Here is a 15,988-nt window from a genome sequence, read left to right as displayed (position 1 = left end):
TGGTTTCCATTCACATTGTTTGCAGGGAATAAAGATGAGTTTGAATAAAAAAATCAGAAGCCAGAGGATTTATAGATTACAGTACAGTTTAGCCTTATTCCCTTCCTTTTTCCTCTAACCTTCTTCCTTCCATATTTCCCACAAAGTGCGGCAAGATTTAGCTGGCAGGTCTCTCTCTTCGTACGTGCTACTGCCATTACTGCTGTCAAGAAAGAAAATACAAGGCTCAGAGGGCCTCCAGAGGCCCTGTGCAAAGCCCGACTTTACTATTAGATTATGACTTAGAACTGAGGTTGAGAGTTTAAATCAGATTTATATAGTACACTGGAATCTAATTTTCCCATCTCAGTTCCATAAATAAAATTCCAGATTGTTTAATATATATAATTTATAGAAACTTCCATTTATGACTAGAGGGATTCTGAAATTTTAATCCCAGACAACATTTGTGTTAAAATTATAGAAAGTTTAAGACAAATGTCAGTCAAAATGAATGGTTTTTAGCATTCAGTGGGTAATGATTACTCTTGATTTATACCATGTTAATATGGAAGAGAATCAAGCCTGTGTGTGTATAATAGATAACTATATTTTGTTTGATTTTTTTTTTTTTTTTTAATTCTGGGCTGTTGTCTTCCTCTCATCTTTCTTTCTTACTCTTCTACCTCAGCGTTGGCACTTACTTCCTTATTATTTTACATAGTAAATTATGGTGTTACAGTACCAGTTGGCTGAAACCAGCTGCTGCCCAAGTCATATATTAAGAACCCATCCCTAATTGAGACTGATCACATATTTGGTCCAAAAAGAATGAATCCTGAAATCATTCTTGAAGTTGTGTGTCGTTAGACTGCAATACAGTGATGCCACTGGGTGGCTCTTTAACATTCCTTTATACATCTTTAAATTGTTTTGAGCATACTAAGAATATGCTCAAATGGTAAACAGAAGCTCTGCCAGCCTGTTGTTGTTACTTGATTAGTAACTTGGTATAAAAATGCTGGTATCACACTATAACCAACGAAGAACCAGGATCTCCACTCAAAATATGCAGTTTGTCTTTGCATTCCTTTTTTTTTAAACAAAAGGCTCAGTTTCTCTTGAATATTTTTGAAATAGTAAAATTCTATTCTGTGAAAACATTCTGTTCCATTTACATTTGTTTCTTCCACAAAGTTGGTTTCATTTAAATTGTGTAGATGATGCAATGCTTACTAAGACTCTGCTGAAATATTTATCTACTATTTGCCTCCTCTTGCAATTTTTTTGTTTTTCTGTAAAGTCGTAATTCAGAATCTAAAATTATACACACTGTAATTTAAGTAAATAAGATTTCACCTCTTTCTGTTAAAACTTCCATGAGCATAACTTTAAACTTGGAATTGAAGACTGCTTGTGTATTCTTGTGTATTTATTTTCTTTCTTTTTTTTTTTTAAACTTAATAGGTGCAATGGATGTAGAAGAGAGGAATCGCCAAATGAAAATGAGCAAGTACAAACAGGTAGCAGGATCAGATTCCAGGCTGGAACAAGATTATCATTCTAAGGCAAGGGAGTTTTGTTTTGAAAAGCAACAAAATATGCTAAACTAAAATATCCAATATCCTTTTAGAAAGTAATAGATGATTGGGAGGTTATTTCTTTAGTAAAAGTTTCTTGTGTGTCTGTAATAAAATTATTGGAAACATGCAGCAAAACCCTTAACACAGAGTGTTCTTCATTATTAGAATTTAAGAAGGATATGTTAAATCAAATAAAAGTGGCAGTGTAATTATCCATTGGAATGAACAATGAAAAGCTCAAAGAGAAGGAAGAAAAGGGGTTTCTTGAGTGACAGATGTTGTGAGAGCTATTGAAACCTGTTCATGGCTTTCATGTAGTTGAACACAGGGTTATCTTGAACTATGGAAAACTGGAAGGTGTTGTGTCACTTAGTTTAATAGTGACAGTTTAGCTTTTGGAAAAGTATTTTATACATCAAGAGAAGCTTTCACCTCAGCTGTGGCAATTTGCCAAAGATCTGAATTGTTTCATAGTAGTATAGCCCCAAATATACTATCCGAAATTCCCTGCTATCTGGAACAGGGTCATGTCATATACAGTGTGTTAATTAAAATAATCAAGATATTTTCAATTTAAACTTCCATTATACAAAAATAATTTAGTGTCCTCTAAAAAACTTCATTAATTGAGGTCAGATTGTACGTGGGAAACACGAGACTTCTGACCTATAAAAGCTCAGTGAGGAAGAGAAGTCTGGTTTAGACTTTTATTTCCAGGATACAGTTCCTTGCTCCAAAGATTGGCAAAGATACTGTAAACTGAGCCATTTGCTATTTGAAGACAGAGAAATCATCAAATTTATTAAGAATTGTTAGTTCTGCAGATAATGTAGACTAATATACTTGATATAATTACTTTCTAGAATGTACATTTCAGTGTGAGGAAATAGAGGAAGAGCTGTAGTGAAGCCCATGACAAAATGGAGAATACTATTAGTGAAAATAGTTAGAATTGATGAAACAAAAAGAAAACTGTTAAAATGGCTTAAAATACTTTCAAACTCTATAGATGTGCTGCATGATTATATGGGTATTTTGCAACTGTAGTTTTTACTACGGAAGGCATAGGAATTTTTATTAACATGTAGGAGGGACTTGATATACTGTCATGTTTAGATGCTTGTCTTCTGTTGATATTTATGGCAATTATTATTTTCACGTGTGTCTATATTGTCGGCTTTGAAAGGTGTTAACTTTTAGATATGAACATAATACTGTGAGCAGACCTTCTCGCAAGAGTTATGATTGTATGTACCACAGAAATATGGCTTCATGTATTCTATGTATAAACAGACTTACTCTGCTAATTTTCTTGCTCCCTCAATGCTTAACTGAAATTTGAGTCAGAAGTAGGATTAGTATGGAGTAAAGAGAATAAATGGTCTCTCATGTGAAGAGCTGGATAGAATATAACTACCTGGGGAAACATTTCCTACCCTTGTTTTTCCATTTCACCCACACCATATTATTGGGCCCCACTACACATCTTTTATTTTTTTTATTAAAATTTTACCTTCAGTATTATTGGAATGTATTAAAGAGGAAAATTATAAATGGAATTATTTTATGAAAATGGTGGTTTATTTATTGCACACATCAAACAAATTGTCTGCAGAAATAAACAGTTAATTTACTCTTCTGCCAAAGTGTAGTTTCAGTATTTGAAAATGAGTTATTTATTCTATCAATTAACTTGTGGAACTAGACATTGAGTATTCACATACATGTATTAATTTGAAATGCATTCTTAAAATTGCGTAGTTTTAAAGCCATACGAGAACAGTAACTTTCATAAGCCATATGAGAGTTTGGTCTTCACTTTTTTACTACCACTGCTTCAATTCCTCTTAATTAAGTGCTTATATTATCTAGAGACAGAAAGTGAGTAAATACAATTTAACTACCTGGTTTCTACAAAAATTATTCTGGAATTATGAACTGAAACACATATGTCAGATGCTGAATGAAATCTCATGTTCTGTATATTTTGATTTTTTAAATCTGTCAACTGACACAAGGAGGCAGTCAAGTGTGCCATGGCTGAGAAAAATGTCATTAAGTAGGGACTAAGCAACATTCAGGAAAGCTAGCACATGGAATTTTCTTTTACATTTCTGTTCTATTTCTTTCTTTAAATGGAAGTCAACATCAACTGTATGTCCCTCACGATAACTTTGAGTTATGAAAAAAAAATCCTTCCTTGCTAAGAAAGCAAAAGGTTTAACAGTAGAAATAACATTAAATATTAAAATAGGCATCCTGTATTGTACCTCTCTAATTTTGTTCTAGCTCTGGAAGTCAGTACTAAATGCTTTAGAGGAAGGTACATACACTTCTGTGGTGCATAGTCACACATCAAGAAGCTTGTGGGAAAAGTTCGCTTCCAGACATCTGTATTCTTAGAAACTGCTGAAATATGAAATTGATTTTCCAATATATTTTTTTCCTCATGATTGATAAAATTGCAGATTGTATTTTTATTAGTCATATATATGCCTCATTATTTTTGGAAAGCTAAGTATTCTGCTTCAATAATATTTGTTACACATGAGTTTGAGTAATATATCTTGTAAAAGAGTTTCCTTAAATGCAGAAGTTGCTTAAGTATGGTTTCAGCACAGACATATGGAAAGCAAGCAATATATTTGATTTTCATTTAAACATATTTGCAACTAAAGAGACATGAGGAAGAACGTTTTGGGCATTAAGGATGAGGTAAAAGTATTTCTGGTATTGGAACAACTATTTATTTCTTAATATTGAGTATTAGTAGACTTGTAGTAGACTAGTAGATTAAAGCCAGAATTTCAGTGCTTTAGAAGCTGACGTGCAGGAAAACCTGAGTTCTGGTAATACAGAAAAGAAGTGCAGTAGCAGAATTGTGTTCCACCAGAGGAAAAAAAAGTCCCTTACCATAGTGTGGCTCTGCAACACTGACCTGATTGATGTAATTTTCCTCAATAATCTTTCTAGGAATCATTTCTTGCTTTGCATAAAAATTAAGCATCTCAGTTCTTAAGAGTTTAATCACACTGCACTGTGGAGAGGGAAGGGCCAAGATGGGAGCCCAGAGAAGCTGAGTGAGCAGCATCCAAGATTCACTTTGGACAAATTTGGTTGATCTGGCTTTTGAAGTCAATTCCCAAACTACCTCTTAAAACCTCTCTACAACTCTCTGCCTTGCATCCTGCCTGGTGCTGCTGCCATTAGCTTTTCTCACAAACAAATCGATAGTGCTATGCTCGGTGAGAAACTCCTTCCCCTGGCCATTCCCACCACTGCTCAGATTCAAGAATCCCTGCTGACAAACGAAGGATAAAGGGTGGGAGGAATCGTGCAATTCCTCTCGCCTTGCCCCCGTGACTCCAGTGTACCCGGTGGATCGACTAGGGAGAGTTGAAAAGCTTTGTTGCTACTAAGAAAAAAGAAAGGAGATACTTCTTGTATGTGGAGCCCTAGAAATGTTTGCAATCGGTGTGAAATCAATGTAGAATCAAGAGAGAATTCCATCAACTCAGGCCACGTTACCCACTACAAAAGGGTCTGCGTAACTAAAAGTGTTGAATGTCAAACTAACGGGGGCTGGATTCATACAGGAGTTAGAATAGTGAAAAAAAGATTGTTTTCTTTAGGAACAAAGGTAAAACAGAGACTGGCAACTAGCTGACACACATTTAAACCTCGAAGTATCATAAGGCTCATTTTATTTGTTTTATTAGGAGAAAATAATGACCTACAAAAAGGCAGAGAAATCCAGTTATATAATACAGCAGTTAGTAATAGTCAGTAATGCAGTAATTAGGAATATAGTATATTAGAGCAACAAGGAAAAAATTTGGGGTAAAAGAGGTAAAAGACCAGATAAAAACGGAATTTTTTCAGGACTGGTGGTGAGATTTTTTAGCCAAATGTATAAAAGAGTACACCAAATGGAGTATAATGAATGACAACAAAGAGACCTTTCCATGATTCATAGCGATGATAAGACTGAAACTTTCTACATCATCAGATGTATGTAATGCTGCAGTTCTGTTAATCAATAACCACAATTCAAGTTTTAGATAGGAGCATAACTGTCTGTGTTTGATGTAGGAGTCTAGTAGTTTTAGGCATGCTAGCATGCTAATTTGCAATCTTCTAACCTGTTAGCAAGACCAAGACTAATTAAGCTGTGGAAGAGTTAAGCATATTCTCAGTTTATTTGAGTAGCGTAGCTGCAGCTGAAATGTCCTTGGAGCGTGCAGGCACTGAAAAGCTGCACTACCGTACGGGTAGTGCAAAACTACCTTACGGGTTACCTGGGTGAGAGAATATGCAGAAGATGAGAGCTGTAACACTGGAAGAGGTTGAGTTTGAATACATCAGAAGCAGATCTCCTTAACTCAGTCCTGTCACAATGTGCAAAAGTGTCCAAGAACTGCCTTTTCCCTCTGAAACGTGCACTAAGTAGTTGTGTCATTGGTACAGCTGCATGTGGTATCCTTTGATCTGTATTGTTGATTGGAACATTTGATTTAATGGTGTTTTGGGGGTGCCCTTGTCTCTTCCTTAAAAATCAAAACAGAGCAGTACCCAGAGCAGTGAAGATTGCTAGCAGAAACGCTTGTCACTTTTCTTCTTGAAACCCTTACGGAGGAGGAGTTGAACAAACATCCAGTCTAATAGGATGATGAGACCTTTGATATTCTTACTCTATATAATCTGTAGTTGATTTACATTCGTTTCGAATTGGCAATTGTTTTTGAAAATTTAAGCTTGGAGTTTGGGAGTTCTGGGAAGATCATGATACGCCCAGTAATAATTTGATAATTTATAATAATTATGAATATGCCTTTTTGATCCTATAATTGTTTCTTACAACTTCTATTCTTAAGGATGCAATTAGAAATATTCAAAATATTGAATAAAAAATGGCAGCTAGGTTAGATATCCATATGCCCTCAAAACAGCGCAGAAACTGGAAATCTGTTTTGTATACATTTCTTCTTAACAAACCAGTTTAAATTTTAAAGTTTTCTGGATAAAACTTGGAAAGACAAAATAATTATTATGGAACTATGCTGAAGAATAATTAAGAAGGCAAAAATTAACACAGATAATAACGACACACAAATATTCCATGCAATTAATTTCTATAAAATGCCGGTAAAACTGAAGGCCTAACCAGCAGAATTTGATAGGCTTATAGATGGCAATAGCTGTGCGTAGTTTTCTCGGGTCCCTTCGTGTTCCCCTTCCCCAGCTCTACACCAATAAGCTCTTTGCTTCAGGAAATAAACCAAAACCAATTGGGCTAAGAAAGAATTTTCCATGTGAGGAAACTATTCAGTTATTGCCTGTTCCATGGCTTTTGTTCTTTCCTATGGGCTAGTCAGTAATTGTATTTTTGGACAAGAAACCTGATAGCTAAACCAGCTGTCTGGTCTGGAAGGAGAGGTCCTGTCACTCTCAACAGCCTGTGAGCGCTCTGGTTACCTAATCAATCACGCTCATTTGTGATATGTTAAGAATTTTACTGCTCAATGACAGAGAGAATCTCTCTGGCCCGGAGTGCTGATAGCATTTATATGTTCAATCAAGTATTTTATTGTGTTTTTAATAGAAAACGTTTGTGGAATAAATTGCTGATGTTGCAGTTCTGGTTCCTATAAATGCAGGATTTAAAGTGCAATTGTAAGACTCAAAAATGTAGCAAGATGAAATAAATTCAGAATTCTAGGAGTGAGCTCTATACACATGGTAATACAGAAAACATCTCTTCTTTCATTTCTGTTTTTATCAAACTGTATTTTGCTGATGGGTTAAAAGTAATTCAGTGACTTTGAATACAGATGTGGACTGGTGTGATTTCTAGTATTGTCTTCTTTAGTCAATGATATGCAAACTCTCAGAAAAGATTTCAGTTGCTGTCAGTTTTTTTTTTTCATTTAATTCAAGCTCTCTTTTAATTTATTTTGGCTTTGATGCTTTTATAATTTATTTTTTAACCTTGAGTATCCATGTTTCTTTAGGGATTTAGGGTGTTCCTAAATGTAATGCTGTTGTTAACACAAATGCTGCATTCAGATATCATGATTATGGCTGAAATATAAGTGTCTGAAAGTAGACAGATACTGGCTGTCTTTATTTGTCACCAGGTACTTTCTGTTGTCAGCCATTTTCTTAGTTTTTGTGTAAGCTTCTATTGCTAATCATATATCGAGAAAGCAGAGGTTAAATACATTGCAGAAAGTTGTTAAAGTACCTCATAATTTTACAACGAATCTCAAAGAGAAAAAATGACTCCTGAAAGTAACAAAATAAAATTATCAGTCTATTTTGGCTCTGAATGTTCATTAGTTATTAGAGTTTACTGAGGAAAAAAGGGATTTTCAATAGCAGAAAATTACATTTTTTCATTTAAAACAACACAAGAAATACTAAGTGTAACACAAAGCCTTGAGTTTTATGGCAATGAGTTGAATATTCTTTTGCAAAAAGCAAATATTTTCAAGAAAAAAATATTTTATCAAACACATATCTATCAAAAATACATCAAAATATATATCAAAAGATTTCTATCTAAGCCAGATTCAATAAAGTAATTGTAACCATTCCATTAATATTCACATTTTAAAATCACCTGGGTGTTGTTTTGACCAACTTCCAGCCAGAATAATCACTGCAATTTATCTTAAATCTGTTTATCTTTTTTGTAATAGAAGATCTTTTTCTTTCAGAACTGCTTTGTACAGGCACGTGAGTTGCTAAACTGTTAGCCTATTTTGGTTCAGAGCGGCTGTCTTCTCATAGTAAACTCAATCATTTCTGTTTACAGTTCTTATCTGAATTTAAGCTGTAAAGTTCCAGGATGCTATTGAACTGAGTAACAATTAATGTATAAAATAGTGTGACTGTACTTGAATTAATTGTCTAAGATGTACTGAAACTGATGTTATGCTGATAATAAATGAGAAAATCTACAGAAAACAAGAAAGAAAATTAACTGGAAAATACGTACTAAATACCTGGGTGCCAAAGTGTGGCACTCAGAAATAGAGAATATAGAAAGTTAATTGAATTGCTGCAACAGTCAGGGAGCTCCAAGAAATGAGAATAATGATCTATGGTAATATGTATCACACCAGACTGCAGTTTGTGCTACTTAATTCTGTGGCAGGCAGAATAGGCGCAAAAAGGACATTATTCACGTTCGAAAGATAACAAGGACATAGCAGTGGTTCCAGCTAGATGAAAACATGTTTGCTAGATCAATTTGCTTGGCTATTGACCTTGAAAAATCAAGTACAGCGTGGCACCCATGTGGAAAGGATAGACCTGAAGTCCCAGTGCAGTGCTTGCATGGAGCCTGCTTAAACATGGAGGATTCAAAACGAAGAAGCCCAGCCTTTGTCTGCTGCTTCACAGGGGATGGTTCAGAGGCCACCGAGTGCTGTCAGACTCGGAGGCAGGAGAGCTTGCAGGTCCCTTGCCTCCCACGCCTCCTGCCCTGCCCCGCTCCCCTGTGCTGCAGCAGCTTGAGAAGGGGCTCCTGAGACTGCCACCGAGAGCCGCTGCCCGTGGTTCAGCTGGGCGTACCCTAGATGGAGGAGTAGCTCAGAGTTTTACTGTTCTCATTTGTAATTCTGGCCATAATGATGAGACCTATGAAATGGTTTTAGCAGTGTGGAAGTTTCCTTCCGTCCAGCCTCTGGGAATGCTTCGCTTTATTAAATGAGTTGATTTTCTTTACTAACAGCCCCAAAGTTATCAGTGGAAATTTTTCCTGTTTATCAACCTTTTTCCAAACAACAGATTTGTGGTTCTGAAATTTTTTTGCCATCTGTCATGCAAGAAAAAAGCTACGTATCTCTATCAGATTTCCCTAAGGCATTGCATTATTTTTTTTTTAAGTATTTTAACTACGTAATCTCTTGCAGTTAATTTTAGTGAACATAACTGTGACTTCAAGCATCCATATTGGAAGTAGTATTTATGAAGGACTTGGATGGATATGTAACATACCACCATTATTCTGTAAAAGCTGGTTCTGCACAATGGAGCTAATCAAAGTAGGGTCAGGACCTTGGAGTCCCAGCATAGGAAGGTCTTTCTTTTGTAAAGCCTTAATGCCTTCAGCAACACTTCTAGTGAGAATGTTACTAAACCATGAAATTATCTCTGTGACCCTTCTAACCTGTGGTATTTCTGACTGTTATCCATTGGAGGTGAAGTCTTTGCTTACAAGAATTAATATTGATTTAGTGTTAAATGATAGAATATTTCCTTTAGTAATACATCAGAAGGAATATTATCCTCCTCCTGCAGATGGAAATCATTGTTTTATCAGAGATGTCACTGACAGTTTGGAATCAGCAAATAATAACAGGAAATAATAAGAAAAAAAGAACAGTTCTGAAAATTTAATCCTTACTTCTGAACAGAGTAATGATGTGCCCAAAAGGTGTTCATTTTTGTCATACAAAAAGTGGAATAGTTAAATTATTGCAGCAAACTTATTCTACTAATAATATTCCAAGATAGTAGAAAATTAAATTTTAGACCAAATTATCAAATAAAGTTAAAGTCTGCATAAACAAAACCTCTTTTTTTTTTTTCCCCTAAAAGAACATCTTGTCCTGAATCTTTGCCTTGAATATATATAGATTTTTCACCTAATAACCTTAAGTACCATGCTGAAAAGAAGTTTGGAAATTGTATTTCTTCCAGAGTCAGTTTATGTTGAGGAAAAAATTCATCTATCATACAGCCAAACATACAGAATTTTGTTGTGAAGTTCAACTTGTGTTATTACAGTAAAATTTATCTGATATATCTTTTTTCTTCAAACTATATAAAATCTTTAAAATATGTTATGTTCATTTCCTCATCTAGAGTATCTTAGATCCATGAAATTTCAGAGAATCAGGATGCATCATCCTGTTTCTGTTCTCTCTCAAATGACACATGCCATCAGGAAAAAAAAAAAAAATTCTAGTGATTTGCATACTTCTGCAGTTTAATCTGAAGCAACTAGCTAATTAATAATATCTGCACGTTACTTAGTTTGAATATCATTTTCTAGAAACAAAATTCAAAACCCCGTGACATAGTTTTCTGTATCTAAGAGAGGATAATGTAAATTCACTTCTGGTAAAGAGGTTGACTTTCAAGAACTGTAAAAAAGTAACTTGGATGTTTTTTAGGAGGCAGTTACAAATGTTTCCTTTCCTACTTCCAAGCTTGTTTCTAGTCACATAAGTTTAGGAAATGCTATGCTAATGCTATGCTAAGGAAACATCTGTAAAATGAAAATAACTTCAAGGTTTCTAATAATTCATTGACATTAAAGGTGTTAAAAAAAGTTCACAGAAGTTTTTGACCCCAGATTAGTCCCAATATAGGTAACTGTCTTGTGAAATGAACTAAACACAATTTCAGTTGAATTTTTTGATTCTTTTCCAGAAATGTTATGTATTATTATCCTACTGTTAAGTGTTTTATGTGGTGAAGTTGTAAGTAAGGTAATAGGTGTTGCATATTTGCTGTAAAAGTGAGTTGGAATTGACCTTACAAGCAAAGAAAGAGGTAGATTATTATAGTATTTACAGTGTGATATGACAGACATCAAGTAATATATGTTTTCTAATTACTCTGTCTTTGAGAACTGAAGCACAATGACTAGAGACAAAAAGAGAGAGTTCAGTGTTTCTATTCCCCAGGAGCGGTTTGCATGCTCAAGATCTCCCTGCAGCCTTTTTTCCCCTAGTTGCAATATAACAAGGGTAAAGCTGCTGAGGAAACACTTTTTAAGGAAAAGTAGTGTTTTCTAAGCAGTTTAACTTGCCTGTGGAGGGATAAGGAGATGGTGGTATCTACATCTTGCAGATTTGTTTGCCCTTTAGCTAGACATGAATCAGCAGAAAATTTGTAGACAAATTATCAGCTGAGCTCATATATTTCTTATTGTACAGGGATTTTCCAAGCTGTATCCTAGTAATTAGAGAAGAAAAAAAAAAAAAAAGATTAAGAAAAAAGATTATTGGACCTCCCCTCAAATCATGCTTGATTTTGGAGGCTACCCTCTGATATCTGTGGATTTAAGGACTTATAAAGTGGAATCCTACAAAGATATATTTGTATCCCGTTCTTGAGCAATTGTGTTACTCATGGTCCTTAGGCACTTCTGCTTACAGGAATAAGCACTCACCAGATGGCCCGTGTGTCAATCCAGCTGTTTGCTTCAGCATGAAATCCTTTGAAGGTGCTGTGTCCCAGGACAAATTTGGTGAAAGTCGTATTTAAATGTTACATAGAGAAAGCACGATTAAGGGGGAAGTTCATATCTCTGTTCTGAAACCATCAGGTACACCGAAATACTTACCAGGCTTTTGGGGTGAAATAAAGTGTAATGAAACAGAAATTCTGTGATAAGAAAAGATGGTTGCCTTTCCATCTTTTCCATTTATTTTTTGTTTTTATGAGAGACCCAAAGACTAAGAACAAATTATGGAAATGTGGTTTAAAATCCAGGTTAAATGAGAACTGTTTAAAACGCATATTGTTTGACTTCCTAGTTTGCTTTTGCAAAGTAACATCTCAAAGAAGCCCAAATTAAGTACAAGAGAGACAAAAGAGGATTTCTTAAAACAGAAATCGTTCCTTCTTACTCTTTAAAAAACAGGCTGTTGCCTGGATGGCAGGACTGTATGAAGGGCAAGAGATTTTGAGTGACAGAAACGGCATGGGAACCACTTGAGGAACAGGAACAAATACAGGAAGCATAATGTGAATCTGTTTATCCAGTGTAAATAGGATTCACTAGAGTTAGAAAACCAAAAAAGAACAGAAACAGAATTAAGAGTTATCACTGAAACTGAACCCACTGAACAAGTGAGTTAACTGTAGGCAGGCTCACCAGTTTGTCCTAACAGACATGCTGGAGTTCACCAGGAGATAAAGCACTGGAGATAGCATTAAATGCAATTGCACAGTAGATTGTGAAGCCCTGGACACTTGTGTTTTTGTAATCACCCTGACTTGAACAGCTCAGAATTTTACAGTGAACAGTGTCCATGATGATGCACCTTCAGGAGACTTGGCACAGTGTTCTGGAATGCTAAAGGATTGCTGATCTCTGTTTTAAATAATTTTTCTTCCTTTAGTACAAGACAGTAATAAAGTTAATGTGTGGCAGTTAAAAAGATGCTGGGAAGATTGAGAAGATCTACATCAAGAGTTTATTACCCACCATCACAAAGCCAGACTGTTGACCTGTTTCTCTAAAGTGAAACTTGTTGACTGACTCTCCCCCATTTTAAATAGCAATTAGAAATCAGTAGCTCAGCAGTAGGAAAGGGAATTTGGATAATAAATGTTGCAAATAAATCTTAGAAAGAGCTTTGTTTTATTTTCCATTTTGCCTGCTTTCCTGAATTACTTTCATGTCAGAAAAGGGAGGCTGATTTTTTGAAATCTTTCTACTCTTAATTCTCATTAAGGGGTTCTTATTTTGAAGCTCTTATTTATTTGCCTTCATATTATGCAGACTTATATTTCTTTAAGACCTTTGCTTTTGTTCAAAAAAATGTTGGGAATATTCTGGCTACATGAGAGCATTCTGTGGTTTAGCTATAACTTGTTAAGGCATGTTGGAATCATCAGGTCTCGTAAAAAGGTGGAGTCCATCCACAGGACACATGAGATTTTTCTGTTCATTGCAATTTATATAGTCAATGACAGCTGTTTCACCCGAGCCTTACTCTATACGTGGATCTCTTTTCTACCTCATTTAATCTATCAGAATCAACTAGAACCATGGAAAAGACCATCTTACTTTAATATTCAGACTATGAAAACTCTTCTTATAAATCTCAGTTGCTTTGCTTGATAGCTAATAGAAATTAGCTATCTTCATTTTTAAAGTAGATGTCTAGTTATATAGAACAGGAGGCATACTACCAAAGGACGCAGGCCAGTGGTGGTAGCCTCTTGTTATTATGAAATGTCATGTCCCAGAGTGCTGTTCCAATGATGATTTGGACTAGAAACTGTTTTTGAGAGTAGCTTTTGATGAGATATTATGGAATACCTGCTTGGTCATTATAAACCTTATATTTTCACTCCAGTGTGTAACACATCTTGGATTGCCTTTAAGAATTTTTTTTGAGGTGATGCTTAGAATTGTTCCTGTGTTGTTTTACTTTTACTTTACCTTAAACAACATTTTTTTACCCACTGTTTTTTTCATATGAGAGATGGGATTTCAAACTGTCTTTGTGATTTTGAACAGTCTTTAGAATAATGTGGTAACTTTATATACCCCAGCAGAAACTCTGCGGTGCTCTCTCCTTTCAACATTTGTAAATTTTGATCCTGAGTTAATGTAAGATTAAATGAGAACATCTAGTTCCCTAGACTGGATGAAGTTATCTTTGTGAATTAATTCTGCATCAATAACAGCTTGATTTCAGAACAGATATCAGTGCAGCTGAAATGAGAGGTTGTCTTGATCTTCCAAAAGTCATATTGTATGAAAAAGAACATCAGAACAAGAGATTACTTGGTGTTTTGATACTGACTGCAGGAACAGTTGGGTTTTTTTGTAGAAAGACAAACTTGTTTACAAGCTAATTCTCAAGCTCACTAAAAGACCCAAATACTTCTTAAGAGCTGCCTTACTGTTTTCTACTTTACTAAATATTTGCAGGTCCTATAAGTTCTCCCTTATGTAATCCCAGAATATTTTCTACCGCTCTCCTATATTTATTTCATATTGTGCACTTAGAGAGTTATTAAAAAAAATTGCATCGTATGCCAGCATATGCGAAGCAGATGATTTTTTGTCTTTTGATTTGGCTTACCTCTGGACTACCTCCCTCTAGATTTCCAGTTGCCCTTAGACAGTGATCCATTGGTGGCTTCTGCATTACTGCTGCCCTTGCAGTTTGTTCTTCAGCTTCTGGATCACCTTGACCCGTGGGATGGCAGAGTAATTTGGGTTGGAGGGGACCTCAGGAGCTGTCAAGTCCAACCCCTAGCTTAAAGCAGGGTCAGCTGTGAGATCAGTACAGGCTGCTCAGGGCTTTATCCTATCGGGTCTTGAAAACATTCAGGGTTGAAAACTGCACAACTTCTCTGGGCAACCTGATCCACTGCTTCACTGTACCTATGGTAAAAATGTGCCGCATTATACCAGTCAGAGCTGCTGTGAATTACTTGGCTCTGTCTTTTTGACATGTGTGTGACCTGGCAGGTTGCTGCTCAGTGCTCCCAAAGCCATCACTTCTCCAGGCTGAACAAGCCCAGCTCCCCCAGCCTCTCCTCACGGGCAAATGCTCTAGCCCCGGTCGTCTCGGTGCCTCTCCAATAAACTCATTCTAGTTTATCGATGTCATTGTTGCACTTTGGGTCTCAAAACTGCATACAGTATTCTAAATGTGGTCTAATGAGTGCTGAGCAAAGGAGAATAATCAGTCCCCTTGATCTGCTGGTTATGTTCCAGTCAATAGAACCAAGGCTGCCCTTCTTTGCTGCCAGGGCCCACTGCTGACTTGCTTGCTCTTTTTAATTGTTCAGTTTTAATTTACAAATTTAGCTGTAGGATGCCGTTTGCAACATGGCTTAGCCCCATAGTGAATGAGCACTGGTTACTGAAATCGATAAATTGATGGCACTGAACCACTAAGGGAAAGATGTGAGAACTTTTGAAGTAGTTTTTTTTTTTACATGTTCAATAGAAATATGGATGTTCCTTTTTACCAACATGTTTCAATCGGTGACCTAACTTTATTGGAAATTAGGATGGTTTAGAAGGTGGCTTTTGCAAATCAGGTTACAGTGAGGTTTTTAATTCGATGTAGAATTAGATTGGAATGATGTTGGATAAGGAATGGGAGTCAGGAATGGATGTACAGGGAAATACTATACATCCAGCCAGGTTTCCTGGTTCAGGCAAAGTAGCAACACCATGTGTAGCGCTCTCTTTTAAGCTACTGCAAGACAAGAATGCCAAGGGAGGCACAGTAGTGCCAGGGTCAGGAGATCAGGGGGTGCCCGATGCGAAGCAAGAACTGGCTGAAGGGATAACAGGGTTGGAACAGTGCCAATGAGACTCATCAGAAGCAAATATAGGACTGAGAAAACAGGATCCAAGAATTAGGAATAAAAAGAAGGGAGATAGGATAGGGTCCAGGACTACAAAGCAGAAGTCAGTTTCAGCAGCCAAGAATGAGTCTGAGCTAGAACTGGTTGCAGCTCCATGTAACGAAGCCCAAGGCAGCTGTGGAGCTTATTATATACCTAATATCAGAGAGATCAAGACTTAATTTCCCTAGTCAGTCCTTAAATCTCCCAAGGGACTGATGGATGCCATGTGCAGCTGATAGCTAAAGCAGGGCTGGCAGAGGCTCATCTGGCTAGCTGTACCTCACTCGCCTTCATGGAGC

General features: G+C 36.1%; 1 protein-coding gene across 3 annotated transcripts in view; it reads left to right on the top strand.

The window, feature by feature from the left end:
* The window catches only part of RIMS2 (regulating synaptic membrane exocytosis 2), a 340,994-nt gene that overhangs the window by 243,468 nt on the left and 81,538 nt on the right, over nt 1-15,988 (top strand). Inside the window, exon 20 of one of the 3 annotated variants that reach the window (XM_009891808.1) lies at nt 1,447-1,547. The exons of the other annotated variants lie outside the window; for them this stretch is intronic. Within the exon in view, the coding sequence (XP_009890110.1) occupies nt 1,447-1,547 (101 nt within the window). The remainder of the gene's footprint in view (nt 1-1,446; nt 1,548-15,988) is intronic. 3 annotated transcript variants of the gene reach the window in all.

This window comes from Charadrius vociferus, unplaced genomic scaffold, assembly GCF_000708025.1.
Source record: "Charadrius vociferus isolate BGI_N301 unplaced genomic scaffold, ASM70802v2 scaffold15, whole genome shotgun sequence".
NCBI lineage: Eukaryota > Metazoa > Chordata > Aves > Charadriiformes > Charadriidae > Charadrius > Charadrius vociferus.
The sequence above is the reverse complement of the archived record's forward strand: the minus strand, read 5'-3'. Positions and strand labels throughout refer to the sequence as shown.